This window comes from Neofelis nebulosa, chromosome 1 (genome assembly GCF_028018385.1).
Source record: "Neofelis nebulosa isolate mNeoNeb1 chromosome 1, mNeoNeb1.pri, whole genome shotgun sequence".
In the NCBI taxonomy this organism is placed as follows: domain Eukaryota; kingdom Metazoa; phylum Chordata; class Mammalia; order Carnivora; family Felidae; genus Neofelis; species Neofelis nebulosa.
In genome coordinates, this window is record NC_080782.1 from 242,071,374 (window position 1) to 242,084,525 (window position 13,152).

The following is a 13,152-nucleotide window of genomic DNA, read 5'->3' on the forward strand; positions in this document are numbered from 1 at the left end:
TTACGACGGCTCCCATCCCAGCACGCGCGGCCGTCTCGAAGGGAAAACTTCGTCCCTGCTGGCGGAGCGTGCCTTTCGTGTGAGACGTTCAGCCCTAACTGAAGCCTTCTAGAGTGTTTTCGGAGAATTCAGTTGTACGTAAGATCTTCTTGGTGCGTGGTGATGGGTGACATAAAGGCATGAAAGTCTTGTCGACGGACGTACCGCTCCGTCTGTGAGTGTTAATAATCAGTGAGTGGTCAGCGGTTCAGAGACACACAGTGGGACAGCTTTAAGATTTTGTGAACTTCCGTAGCAGACAGAGGCTCCTGAAGAAGGGCCCAGGTATGCAAATTGGGCCATAGAGTAAAACTAGGGAGACAGGTTGATTATCACATTCCCAGCCTGCGTTTGGGGGTAGCCCTCGTTGGCGCTTTACCTGTCTTCCCACACAGCGGGAGGCAGCCCGCCCCGGGAACCCACGGCCTCTCCCGTCTGTCTCCCAGCTGGCGGCTCCTTCCTCCTCGACTGATGTCAGGTCACACTCCCACTCGGCCGTTCCATCACTTAGCCGTCTCTTCCTAGTGTCAGACACAGGACCGGATGCTTGACTGTCCTTCCCTTTAAACTGGGGCCACGTGCTCGCTTCAGGGCAGGGCCGCCCAACCTCAGTCTCATCTCCGCACCCACAGAACGTAGTTACTTTTCAGGGGCAGCCCGAGGTGAAGTGGAGTGGAAGAGATCGGAAGTGTCCGTCCAGACTTGCTGAAAAGAACGCGTTCCCTTCCCCTTTAGAATTATGGGAAGAAGAACAAACGTAAAACCTTGCGCTTTATACTTTTATATCTGTCCCGGGGCGGATCGGTAATAGGAGCATGAGGGACGGAGGAGCACGTGGGGTGGGGCGCAGGGGTGGCGTGGGGACAGGTAAGAGGAAGAGACAGTTCAGAGGCCCCTGGGACATGCGTGTGTGCTGCGGGAGGAAGGGCCAAGGAGGGCCCGTGTGCGCCAGCCCGTGCAGGATGCTTGGAGGTGCGGGCACCTGGCACACAATATGCTGATGTTTGAGCGCGTACCGTCCCGGAGAAGTGCCCGAGCACTGGGGCAGGATTTGGGCATTCTTGGGGGCACTTTGGTCTGCTGTTGGTGGAATGCAAACTGGTGCGGCCACCCTGGAAGACAGTGTGGAGGCTCCTCAGAAAGTTAAAGAGAGAACTGCCCTATGACCCAGCAATTGACGACTAGGTATATATCCAAAGGATACAAAAATCTAGACTTGAAGAGGTTGCATGCACCCCAAGGTTTATAGCAGCACTTCCAACAATAGCCAAATTAGGGAAAGAGCCCAAGTGCCCATCAACTGATGAATGGATAAAGCAAATGTGGTTTATATATACACGGGAGTACTACTGAGCCATCAAAAAAATAAAATCTTGCCATTTGCAGCAACGTATATGGAGCTAGCGTGTATTATGCTAAGCGAAATAAGTCAGGCAGAGAAAGAAAAATACCGTATGATTTCACCCGTGTGGAATTTAAGAAATACAACAGATGAAAATAAGGGAAGAGAAGGAAAAACAAAATAAAAGCAGAGAGGGAAGCAAACCATAAGAGACTCTTAGCTTGAGAGAAAAAACAGGGTTATGGGGAGGTGTCTAGACGGGTGATGGGCATTAAGGAGGGCACTTGTGGGGAAGAGCACTGGGTGTTGTGTGTAAGTGATGAGTCGCTGGATTCTGCTCCTGAAACCAAAAAAGGAAACAGAAAAAGAAATGCTGGGGGCGCCTGGGTGGCTCAGTCGGTTAAGCGTCCGACTTCGGCTCAGGTCATGATCTCGCGGTCTGTGGGTTCGAGCCCCGCGTCAGGCTCTGTGCTGACAGCTCAGAGCCTGGAGCCTGTTTCAGATTCTGTGTGTCCCTCTTTCTCTGACCCTCCCCTGTTCATGCTCTCTCTCTCTCGGTCTCAAAAATAAATAAATGTTAAAAAAAATAAAAAAAAAAATAAGAAAAGAAAAGAAAAAGAAATGCGGTATGTAATGGCCCCTTGGCTCCACCCTACCCGCTGACCTGTGCCAGGAGGGGCATCCGACCTGCAGGGCAGAGGCCCAGGCCTTCTCCCACCAGGCAGCCCGTCCCTCCCCTCTCCCTGCACCTGTCCCCATGCAGCCCCAGGGCCACTGCCCGTGGCAACGTTCCAAGCTGCCGGCCTGATGTCTGAGAAGCAGAGTCCCCTAGAGCGGGCGAGAGGTCACACAGAGCCACCGCGCAGGCAGCAGGCGGTGCCCGTGGCTGCGTTTAGTGCTCTCTGGCGTCTGCTGGGGTCTGTTCGCAGTCCGCGGCTGACGGTGAGGCTGGAGGAGAGACAGCGCGCGTGTCCCGGTGGGTTCGGAAATGACCCTGGATCTCCCGCAGCTGTGGGACCTAGCGGTGCCTGCACGCACGGTGGCGTCTCCGAGTGTTCGTGTCGAGGCACCACTGACCTGCTAGGTGAGCACGGGGAGCAGACGTCGAGGACGGGACACAGCCGAGCTGGACTATTTGGTGGTTCTTGACAAGCAGGTTGTCTCATCGGTGTCGCTTGGGCTTTACGAGTTGAAGCACTGCTGTGACCACAGTCGTCGTTTGTGGTCTCCTGTTGATCTTGGCTCGGTTAAGTTCCTGGATTCAGAGCTCGGTAAACCTATAAACGTGGGAGTCGCGAGTGCCCGGGCAACGGGCAGAGGTGGAGAAGGTGTCCATTTGGACTCGGTCGACGGGCAGGCACCGAGGTGGTGCGCGTGTCTGGGGTCCCCCCGAAGGGCGCGGGAGCCGGCGCCCGCGCTTCTGACCCGGCAGGTGGCGCGGTCGGTGCTGACCGAAGGGCTGCGGTTCGGGTCGGCTCCCCCAGTTTTTAAATGGGTGCCAAGAGCTCCAGGGTCATCCAGAGAAGATGCGGCCCTCTACTGTGTCTCTCTCCAAGCCGCCGAGAGCTCTCTGCAGCCATGACCTCATCGCATAACATAGCTGTGAAGTGGGGGGGGGGGCGCAGCGTTGCCTCCCGTCTGCGGGTGGGGCACGCCGTGCTCACCCCGCACCTCTCTCTCCGCAGCCCCGCCGCACGTCAGGCACTCGCCCTGTCGGTCCGAGCTCTGCTTCTAAACCGGGAGCTCTGTCCTTACTGCCGTGGCCCCGTCCGCCTCGCCATGTCTCTTCGGGCCCCTCGGCCCTGGACGCGGCCCCCTCACACGCACCCACACATCCCACTGCCCGTCCTGCTCTCCGGCATGGGCTCGCTGGGCCCCCCGTCTCGGCCCCTCCCTCCCCCACTGTCTTGCCGAGTCTGTTGGCATCACCAAGAACGTAGGCACAGGTTACAGCCAGCGTGTTTTGTCCTGCCGTGCGCTGGGGATATGGCCAGGAACGGGAAACTTGATTTTGCTGTTATGCAAGCACTCAAGTTGTCCCAGCTGATGCGTTGGGTGGGTGGCTACAGCCACGAGTGACGTGGAATCCAGGCCCCAGCGGGTTCTCCCGGTCCTAGAGGAGGAGGAGGCAGACATTCAGACAGACAGATGGGGCCGGTAAAGGTCACGGGTGTGTGATGCCTCGTTCCCGGGGCCGACAGGAGCACAGATCCGAGTCAGCCTGGACAATGCTTGGCTCGGAGGGCAGGGAGACTGGTGCATTCTCGGTGTCGGGGACAAGTGCTGTTTCCCCAGAGTGGCCCTTGGCCACAACAGCCGCTCTCTGCCCACAACAGCCCCAAGCTGCTTTCTCACTGTCCTGGGGTCTTCCTGCACCCTCAGCCCTTTTCTCTCCTGTCTGAGCCACAGGGTCCCCTTGGCCATGCTCTCCCGCCCCGAGACCCCCTCTGTGTGTTCCGCCCTTGTCTCCAGGAGGCTGGCCTCCGAGGTGTTCTCTCTCCTGTCCCGTCCATCCTGTTTGCCCACAGCTCTGCTGAGCCGTCTCACAGGTGTGTGTTCCCTCCTGTCTCCCATGCACTCTGGCCTGTCTTACGCCTCCAGTTCTGCCCCAAACCGATCTCGTGGCTCCGTGTCCCTGCCTTCCAAGAGGGCCAAAACCCGGGGACAGTCGGGCCCAGCCTGTGGCTTCCCTCTCTGCTGTCTCTCATGTCCCTGCTGGCCCCTCAGCCTGTTCTCCACGCACCACCCCCCAACCCCCCGCCCCAGGCCTCTGCTGCTTTGACGGTTCCACCTGCCAAGAATACCTTTCCTCTGCTGTGCCTTCCATCTGCCCAATTTCAGGCCGACCTTGGGGAGCCAGGTGTATTGCCGTCTGTTCCACGAACAGTCAGTCCCTGGTGCCCTCGCTCTGAGCCGGAAGAATCCGTCTCCTCTGACCCTCTTTCCTATTCCCCGACCCTTGTCTGCTGTGTCTCCCATGGCGGGTCTAGCTTGTCTCCTGTTCATCTCGCAGGCAGTTTTCGGAGGCCGTGTCCTGTGCTGGGCACTGCTCCAAGGGCTCTTTCGGGGTCTGTCTCTCTTTCTCCCACTAGACCAGGGGCCCAGCCTCAAGTTCCCAACTACCAGAGCGAGCACTGGGCACTGCGAACAGTAGGCCTTCAGCCAGCTCTTCATAAATGACTCTGGCAACCCTCCCCTCCCCTGGGGGCGGGTCACTCCCTCTCCCAGTTAGCCTGCGGGTGGGCTGGAGCTGCAGCCAGGGTCTCTGACTTCAACTAGTTTTCACGTTAAACTGTTCTAGTCATAGGTTTACCCACAGAGCAGAACTTATCAGTCCAACCGGAAGTTTCCTAAGGAGAAGCAGAACTTAGCTTCTTTCTGGTCCACCATCAGAACACCTGTTTGTTCGTCACATACTCTCTATAGCCCATGGTTCAGTGTGCGTTAAGCATTTGTTGTGGGCACCTGAGGGCATCTCATGCAGACATTTCACGGTGCATGCCCCCAGCAGGCACAGAGAGGTGAACATTGCAGCATCGGAAGTCCCCGAGGGGCTTTGTGGGAAGATGTCATGCGTTTGTACCTCCCAGTGAAGCATCTGTGTGCTCCCCCCCCCCCCCCCCCCAGGAGATGGCCGGCAGGGCTCTCAAGCAGACTGGCAGCCGGAGCATCGAAGCCGCCCTGGAGTACATCAGCAAGATGGGCTACCTGGACCCCAGGAATGAGCAGATTGTGCGAGTCATTAAGCAGACCTCCCCAGGTGAGCTCAGACCCGCAGCCCTGGGGGAGGGAGATTTGCCATCGAAAAGCACAAATCTGTTTGCAGGAAGGGAGGTTCAGTGTGGCCCTGGTCAACAGATTATCTCTTGGCACGTTGCCCTGCTCTGCACTCAGGGCCTAGAAGGGGAGGCAGCAGGGGCAGATCCTGAGACTTCCCTGGGTGCTCCCTCTCCCCGTGTGAAGTAACCTGGGGTACTTCCTGCGGCCGGTGGCTGTGGACAGGTTTTGTGTTACAGAGGTTGGAAAACTCAGTGGATATTAAAGTTAGGCAACGTGCAGAGTGAGATCTAAAGTGGGCTTTTTACTTTCTCTTGGGCCTGTGAGGGAGTCTGTTTATTAAAAGGAAGGTTTATTTCACGGATTTTTAAAACATGCCTTTTCTCACACCGGAGCCTCAGAGCAGGCTGGCAGGTGCCTCCCTAGGCTGGATGCCACAGGCAGTGGCGCTGGGACAGCCCCCTTAGTGACCCCCGGGAAGGGCCAGAGGCACCAGCACCAAATGCTCTACCTCACTGGCTGTCAGTGAATGTTCCTCTTAGAGGATGAACAGATGGGAGAATTTTTGGTAGCTGAGGTCCTGAGTGTGGTAAGGGACTCACGACATTCAGCCAAAGGAGCTTTCCCACTTCGTCTGTCGAGTGAGAAGTTGTGTCTTCGTTGTTAAACTTTTGTTTTCTCATTGATAGGAGGCTCGTATTAAACTGCTGCCTGCTGGCAGTCCATTTCCATGGAGTCCCAGGGTCTGTCTTGCCGCAGAGCCCCAAAGGGAAACTGCAGACCCACATCTGTAACGATTCTCTCCTACGTGTGCCTTTGACACATGTTCTTAGCCCAGGAAAACAGGTTGTGGGCTCTGCCGGGTCCCGCCAAGAGGGGCTCTGACCCACAAGGCAGCCCGGGTTTGCCAGAGCAGAGTTCAGCCTGCGTCGGGCGGCCTCGAGCGGTGGAAGAGCCTGCGCAGCGGTGTCCGCCCCCAAGGACGCGGCTAGCGCCGGGAGCCGGCCCGTGAGAGCCGTTCCCCTCTAACGCCGTGTCCGCTGTTCTTTCCGCTGCAGGGAAGGGCATCGCGCCGGCCCCGGGGCCGCGGAGGCCGAGCTTCGAAGGAACAGGCGACCCCTTCCCGCCCTACCATCAGATGAGCGGGGCAGCCTACGAGGGCAGCGGTCCGCTGGAGGAGGTGCCCCGGCAGTACATGGACTTTCTTTTCTCCGGAAGCGCTCGCAGCGTGCCCGGCGGCCATCAGCACCAGCCCAAAGGCTACGCGGCCAACCTGGAGTCCGCGGGGATGAGCTTCCCGGTGGCCGCGCCGGCGGGCCAAGCCCTCCCGCTGCAAGGCGCCCCCTACAGGCCGCACCTGCTGGTGCCGGGGGAGCCGCTGGGCTACGGCCTCCAGCGCAGCCCCTCCTTCCAAAACAAGGAGGCGGGAGCGTACGGGAGCCCGGCCGCCAAGGGCCCCGCGGTGCAGGTGCAGGTGCAGGTGCAGCCGGGCGCCGGCCACGCGTTTCCGGCCGCGGGAGCGGCGGCCGGTCTGTACCTGCCCCACCCGCACCACAAGCAGGCCCACCAGGTGCACGTGATGGGCTCCCGGGGCCAGGTGTTCGCCAGCGACAGCCCCCCCCAGAGTCTGATGGCGCCCTCCAGGAACAGCCTCAACGTGGACCTGTACGACCTGAGCGGCGCCCCCGTCCAGCAGTGGCAGGCCTCCACCCTGTCCCGCCGCGACTCTCTGCAGAAGCCGGGCCTGGAGGCACCCCCCCGCCAGCACGTGGCCTTCCTGCCCGAAGGCCCGGTCCCCAGCAGGACCAACTCCTTCAACAGCCACCAGCCGCCCGTGGCCGTGCCCATGCGGGCGGGCGTGCCCGGCAAGACGGAGCCCTCCGTGCCCTCCCCCAACACCATCACGGCCGTGACGGCCGCCCACATCCTGCACCCGGTCAAGAGCGTGAGGGTGATGCGGCCCGAGCCCCAGACGGCCGTGGGGCCCTCGCACCCGGCCTGGGTGCCCGCGCCCGCGCCCGCGCCCGCGCCTGCGCCCGCGCCCGCGCCCGGGGTGGAGAGTCTGGACTCGAAGGACGAGCACTCCCTGCCGCTGGGGGGCGCCGGTGCGTACCCGCTGGACGTGGAGTACGGCGGCCCGGACCTGAGGTGCCCGCCCCCGCCCTACCCCAAGCACCTGCTGCTGCACAGCAAGTCCGAGCAGTACGACGTGGACGGCCTGTGCGCCGGCGTGGAGCAGAGCCTCCGGGGGGGCCCGGCCGCCGAGCCCGCCGACCGGAGCGACAAGAGCCACAAAGGCGCCAAAGGGGAGAGGCCGGGGAAGGATAAAAAGCAGATCCAGACCTCTCCTGTCCCCGTTCGGAAAGCCAGCAGGGACGAGGAGAAGAGGGAGTCGCGCATCAAGAGCTACTCACCGTATGCGTTCAAGTTCTTCATGGAGCAGCACGTGGAGAATGTCATAAAAACCTACCAGCAGAAGGTCAACCGGAGGCTGCAGCTGGAGCAGGAAATGGCGAAAGTAAGCTCTCCTCGTGTTCCCGCCGCCGGGCCCGGCTCTTCTCTAAATTGGCGGTGGCGCTCACAGCGGAACCTCTGTTTTGCTTCTGCTTTGCCCCGTTATTACAAACGGTTCGCGTCCCGGGGCGATGGTGTGGTTATGGGGCCAACAACTTGGAGGGATGACCGATGGTGCAGGCTCCCTCACGGGTCCCCCCGGCTCTGTAGGGGGGCCGTGAGCACTGCGCCTGACCCAGCCGGTGGGCACGTGACCACGGCGATATTTTTATTTCATTTTCTTTCATTTCATTTTCCTATTTTATTTTACTTATTTGTTTTACTTCCTTTTACTCATTTTATTTTATTTTTTGAGAGAGAGAGTGGGAGAGTGTGCGTGCACATGCAAGCAGGGGAGGGGCAGAGGGGGAGAGAGAGAATCCTAAGCAGGCCCCGTGGTCCGTGCTGCAGCCTAAAGCGGGGCTCAATCCCACAACTTTGGGATTATGACCTGAGCCGAAATCAAGTCACACTCAACCGGCTGAGCCACCCAGGCGCCCCAGCAAATAGTATTTTAAATATACCTTAGTTGACACTAAACTGCTAGAGAAGGTAATTAATGAAATGATTTAAATTAAAATCTTACAGTAAATTTAAATCACACAAAGCCAGCGATTTCAAATTCTAAAAATCAGATCTGTGCTCTTACTTTCTGCTGCCCCATTTTCATTGACTTTTCTTTGTTCCCATTTTCCCTGAGCTGTTAAAATATTAGATTGCGCTGAGAGTCCAGGGAATGCTGTGGTCTCCTTTGCCAACGGTGTTTGTTTATAGAGGTTTCCTGAGAGCCTAAAGTCACTGGTTTTGTCCTCCCTTTAGAGTCCAGATTTGTGTCTACATAAGTAGATGAAGAGCAAACCCAGTTGTTGTCTTGCTTGTAGTATACTGGACCCATACGTGTTCTTGGTTCTGTAAATCGAGTCAGGACCCTCGCGGTTCTCAGCTGTCTCCCGCCCTGGCAGTTTCCTCCCGTGGGCTCCTCTGACGTGACTTCCTTGTTCCCCTTCTCCACAGGCTGGACTCTGTGAAGCTGAACAGGCACAGATGAGGAAGATCCTCTACCAGAAGGAATCTAACTACAACAGGCTGAAGAGGGCCAAAATGGATAAGTCCATGTTTGTGAAAATCAAAACCCTGGGGATCGGTGCCTTTGGAGAAGTGTGCCTTGCTTGTAAGGTGGACACGCACGCCCTCTACGCCATGAAGACCCTCAGGAAGAAGGACGTCCTGAACCGGAATCAGGTGGCCCACGTCAAGGCCGAGAGGGACATCTTGGCTGAGGCAGACAACGAGTGGGTGGTCAAGCTCTACTATTCCTTCCAAGACAAGGACAGCCTGTACTTCGTGATGGACTACATCCCGGGGGGGGACATGATGAGCCTGCTGATCCGGATGGAGGTCTTCCCCGAGCACCTGGCCCGGTTCTACATCGCAGAGTTGACCCTGGCCATTGAGAGCGTCCACAAGATGGGCTTCATCCACCGAGACATCAAGCCAGACAACATTTTGATAGATCTCGATGGTCACATCAAACTGACGGATTTTGGCCTCTGCACTGGGTTCAGGTGGACTCACAATTCCAAATACTACCAGAAAGGTATTGTCCTAGATACGCCGCGGCCACCTTCTACATCTAGATAGGACCAGACTCAGGCAGCTGTTTCGCATCCTGGTGGCTCCTGGTCATTTTGAAATTATCTGTTTAATATAACTTAGCGTGACCTCCTTTTCTCCCTAAAGCAGTAGCATGGTACGTGTAAAAGAAGTTTTTTGAAGTTAACGGATTTAAGTTTTACTGTAGCATTTTTAGGACAATAGTCTATGGGGTGTCACGGGAACGTGGTTAGGAACCATCACTTTGCCCTTATAAAATGAGCCTTAAAAGTCTCACCACCTCGCAAAGAGTCCTAATAGCGAACGTGAATGTATCTATAGGCGTCAGTAAGTCCAGGTGAAGGTATAGATTAGGCAGGTTGGGTGTAACTCCATCTGCTATAGGTCTGCCGGCCATTATCTTATTTATGGCTCAGTTTCTGGAAATAGTGGTCTTAATGCGATGGCTCAGGCTTCTGTTACTTTTTTTTAACCTTATTTTTTTTTCTCAGTAATCTCTACACCCAATGTGGAGATCGAACTCACAATCCCAAGATCAAGAGTTGCACGCTGTACGGACTGAGCCAGCCAAGAGCTCTTCTATTTTTTAACTCGAAACTAATCCTATACGTTTAATTCGTTCCCGTTTTCGGGTATTTCAGTCACTTTTGTTTCTCTTTTTTAAATCCTCTCATGCTTTTCCGTGGTTCTCTTGAAACACGTCCTGTCCAACAGGTAGTAGGCTTCTGAGACTGGCCTGAGTGTTACGCATGACGTCCCCAAGTTACGTGAGCCTTTCTTCTTCCACAGCATCACACTGCTACCCCACGTAGCGCCCACCTCGTCATCGCTTCATCTGTCATTTTTTTTTTTTTTAAGTTTACGTATTTGTTTTTGAAAGAGAGAGGGAGAGAAAGAGAATCCCAAGCAGGCTTTGTGCTGTCAGCGCAGAGCCCGACACAGGGCTCGAACCCACGAACCGTGAGATCACGACCTGAGCTGAAACCAAGAGTCAGATGCTTAGCCAGCTGAGCCACTCAGGCGCCCCTCGTGTGTTCTGTCGTAGTGTTTGTGTTTCCTCACGGCTCCTCACGGCTCAAGTCTCAGACCCAGGAATCACAGGCCACCCCTACAGAGCAGCTGGGGAGGATTCTTTCTCTTAACATGCCGGGAGCTGAACTGAATTACTTTCCCCTTTGAAGTTGTGGATTTGCTGCGTTGTTGAATAGTGCAAATTCACCTGGGTTTTTATTCTCTTCTTTGACTGCCGCTGGTTCCGGGGTGAAAGGGAGCCACATCAGACAGGACAGCATGGAGCCCAGTGACCTCTGGGATGACGTGTCTAACTGTCGATGTGGAGACCGGCTGAAGACGCTGGAGCAGAGAGCCCGGAAGCAGCACCAGAGGTGTCTGGCCCACTCCCTGGTTGGGACCCCAAATTACATCGCACCGGAAGTGCTGCTGCGAAAAGGTACGCGCTTCCGGCCACAGCCATGACCTCTAAGAGTCTGTAGCTCCAGCTTTCTGAGACTCCGAATAGTCTCGTTGTATGTTTATTCTCATGGAAGCCCGAGAGGGAAACGATTTCCTTAACAAGCAGGCCTCCAGCGCACCGCACGTCGGTTCTGTAGCTGCTCTTGCTTCCAGCGTGAAAGACGACGTCCGCCATTAGGCCTACCTCGCTAGCCCCTCCTTGGGCCGGGAAGGGATGGAGTGGGTGTAGGGTGTAGAGTGGGCGTGGGCTTTCCGTCTAGACCCCAAGAGAAATCTCTTCGCACCTGGTTTTTAAGAACCAACCGTGAGGTCACCCGGACACTTCTCGGTCTGCCTGAGCCATACTCTCGCTTTGACTCTTCCTTGCCCAGGCTCCCAGCTGCTCCTACCAAATTCCACTGGTTATCCAGTATGTCAAAACACAAATAGTGTTTCCCTCCACTTCTCTCTGCTAGTCCAGGATCGCTGGAGGGTGACATTTGGGGACGGTGGTGCGCATAAAAGTACAAGTGTTCAGTAAGATCGGCCTCCGTGTGGATGCTGTGTTCTACCAACGACGGCATTTGGTTGAGTACAAGAGGAACCTTTCAGTGATCAGTCGCGTGGCTCACGGCAACAGTGTGATACGTCCAGGGATCGGTGACCTGTCCTTTCACACGTGTGGTTTCGGGTCTATGGAGTCTGTTCGGACCCGAGTTTTCTCGGTCGGCCGTGGAAATCCAAGGCAAATCACCTAACCACTCACTCAGAGCCACTGGCATCACAAGAACTACCTTGAGAGGTGGTTGTGATGATCAGCCTCACCGCCCAGTAATGGCCTCATTCTCTCCTTCCTGTGGCGGCGTCTCCCCCATCCCCTTCCCACTGTCTCCAGCACCCCAACACGTGCAGGGGCCCGGGAACTAGGGGGCAGATTTCCCCTTCTCCCCCACCCCCACCCCCCTGCCTCCGGTGCCAGGCTGGGGTGGAAGGCGTGGGACGGAGGGAGAACAGAGTTGGCAAATGCTGCTGGCGGGTCCCAAGGCCCAGTTCAGGTTAGCGGGGACGAGGTGACACCAAGACTGGAGCATAGCTGGGACTGGGATGCAGAGCTTTGAAGGAAAAGTGAGAGAAGATCAAAGAAAAATGAGCCTGTCCTCCTGCCTCGGTGAGGCTGGTCCTGTCCAAGCCGCAGGGTGCCCCGGCCTCAGCTGCCGCGTCTCGGGAGCTCCGTGACCAAGGGCCTGGCTCTGGTAGCGCCTCATGCTGGGTCTCAGGGGACAGTTGTTTCCTTTGCCAAAGGGCACTCTCTCTCTTCCTCTTCTGGTCCCTCACCTCCTTCCAAAACTGACTTCGCCAGCATCCCCGGGAAGCCCTCGCGACTGGCCGCAGCTGACCGTTCACCAGTGTAGCACTGTTTTTCAGTCAGTACTCTTCATTTGTGTCTTTGTGTCCTTTAAGAACCTAAAATCCCGGTTGCAATGTTACTAACAATAATAATAATCTTTTAAGATGAAGAAGTCTTATTACAAAAGCATCCCGTGTGTATCACAGGCGAATGAGAGAAAATAAGAGGAAATCTGTCAGGTCCCTGGCAGGTGTCCCATCCAGCCTTCTGTTCTGAGCCACAAAACATGTACGCTGCGTGAACGCACTTTCCCCCTTCGCAGCAAATTAGTATTGGAGACTTTCCCCAAATTCTTCTCTACGAGTCATGCATGCCCGTGTTGGAATTGAGTGAGCCTTTGTCTTTCAGGGTACACGCAGCTCTGTGACTGGTGGAGTGTTGGCGTGATTCTCTTCGAGATGCTGGTGGGACAGCCACCCTTCTTGGCCCCGACTCCCACGGAGACCCAGCTGAAGGTAGGAACGAAGCAGCCCCCTGCAGGAGGCGTGCACCTGCTTGCTGCAAACACGCGTGGTTTTCTGATGAAGCCCCAAATGCCTGGTCAACGTTGGACCTTTTATTCTGAGTAGCGTAGGAGGGTCAGTTGCATGCTGTCAAAGTGTTACTGTTATCAGCTCTATAAAATTTTTGTTTAATCAAGTGAAGCCGCACCGTTAGACCCGTGTACCTCCATTTTCTGTCGCCACCTGTGCCTACCGGGCAAAAGACACTGAAACCTTTAGGAACTGGATTTAAAGAAATCAGTTGTTTGGATGTTTTATCAACAGTAATCTGTTCGCAGATTATCAACTATGCGGTCAGGCTTGCAGTACGTATTTCTAATATTAATTTGAAATAATTAAGTCCTCTGTCCATCGTTTAATACTAAATAGTTTTAGAATGATAGCTATTTAGGAGCACCTGGGCGGCTCAGTCAGGCATCCGACTTCGGCCTGGGTCATGATCTCACGGTTCATGAGTTCAAGCC

At 56.1% G+C, this 13,152-nt stretch overlaps 1 protein-coding gene across 4 annotated transcripts in view; it reads left to right on the forward strand.

Annotated features, from left to right (window-relative positions):
- LATS2 (large tumor suppressor kinase 2) overlaps positions 1-13,152 on the forward strand; it is a 76,878-nt gene that overhangs the window by 59,004 nt on the left and 4,722 nt on the right. For 3 of the 4 annotated variants that reach the window (XM_058690136.1, XM_058690127.1, XM_058690146.1), the window contains 5 exons: positions 5,009-5,141; positions 6,217-7,676; positions 8,726-9,308; positions 10,593-10,775; positions 12,534-12,640. In XM_058690136.1, the coding sequence (XP_058546119.1) occupies positions 5,009-5,141; positions 6,217-7,676; positions 8,726-9,308; positions 10,593-10,775; positions 12,534-12,640 (2,466 nt within the window). Of the gene's footprint in view, positions 1-2,340; positions 2,466-5,008; positions 5,142-6,216; positions 7,677-8,725; positions 9,309-10,592; positions 10,776-12,533; positions 12,641-13,152 lie in introns of those variants that run through there. The other variant, XM_058690156.1, reaches the window with a different exon arrangement.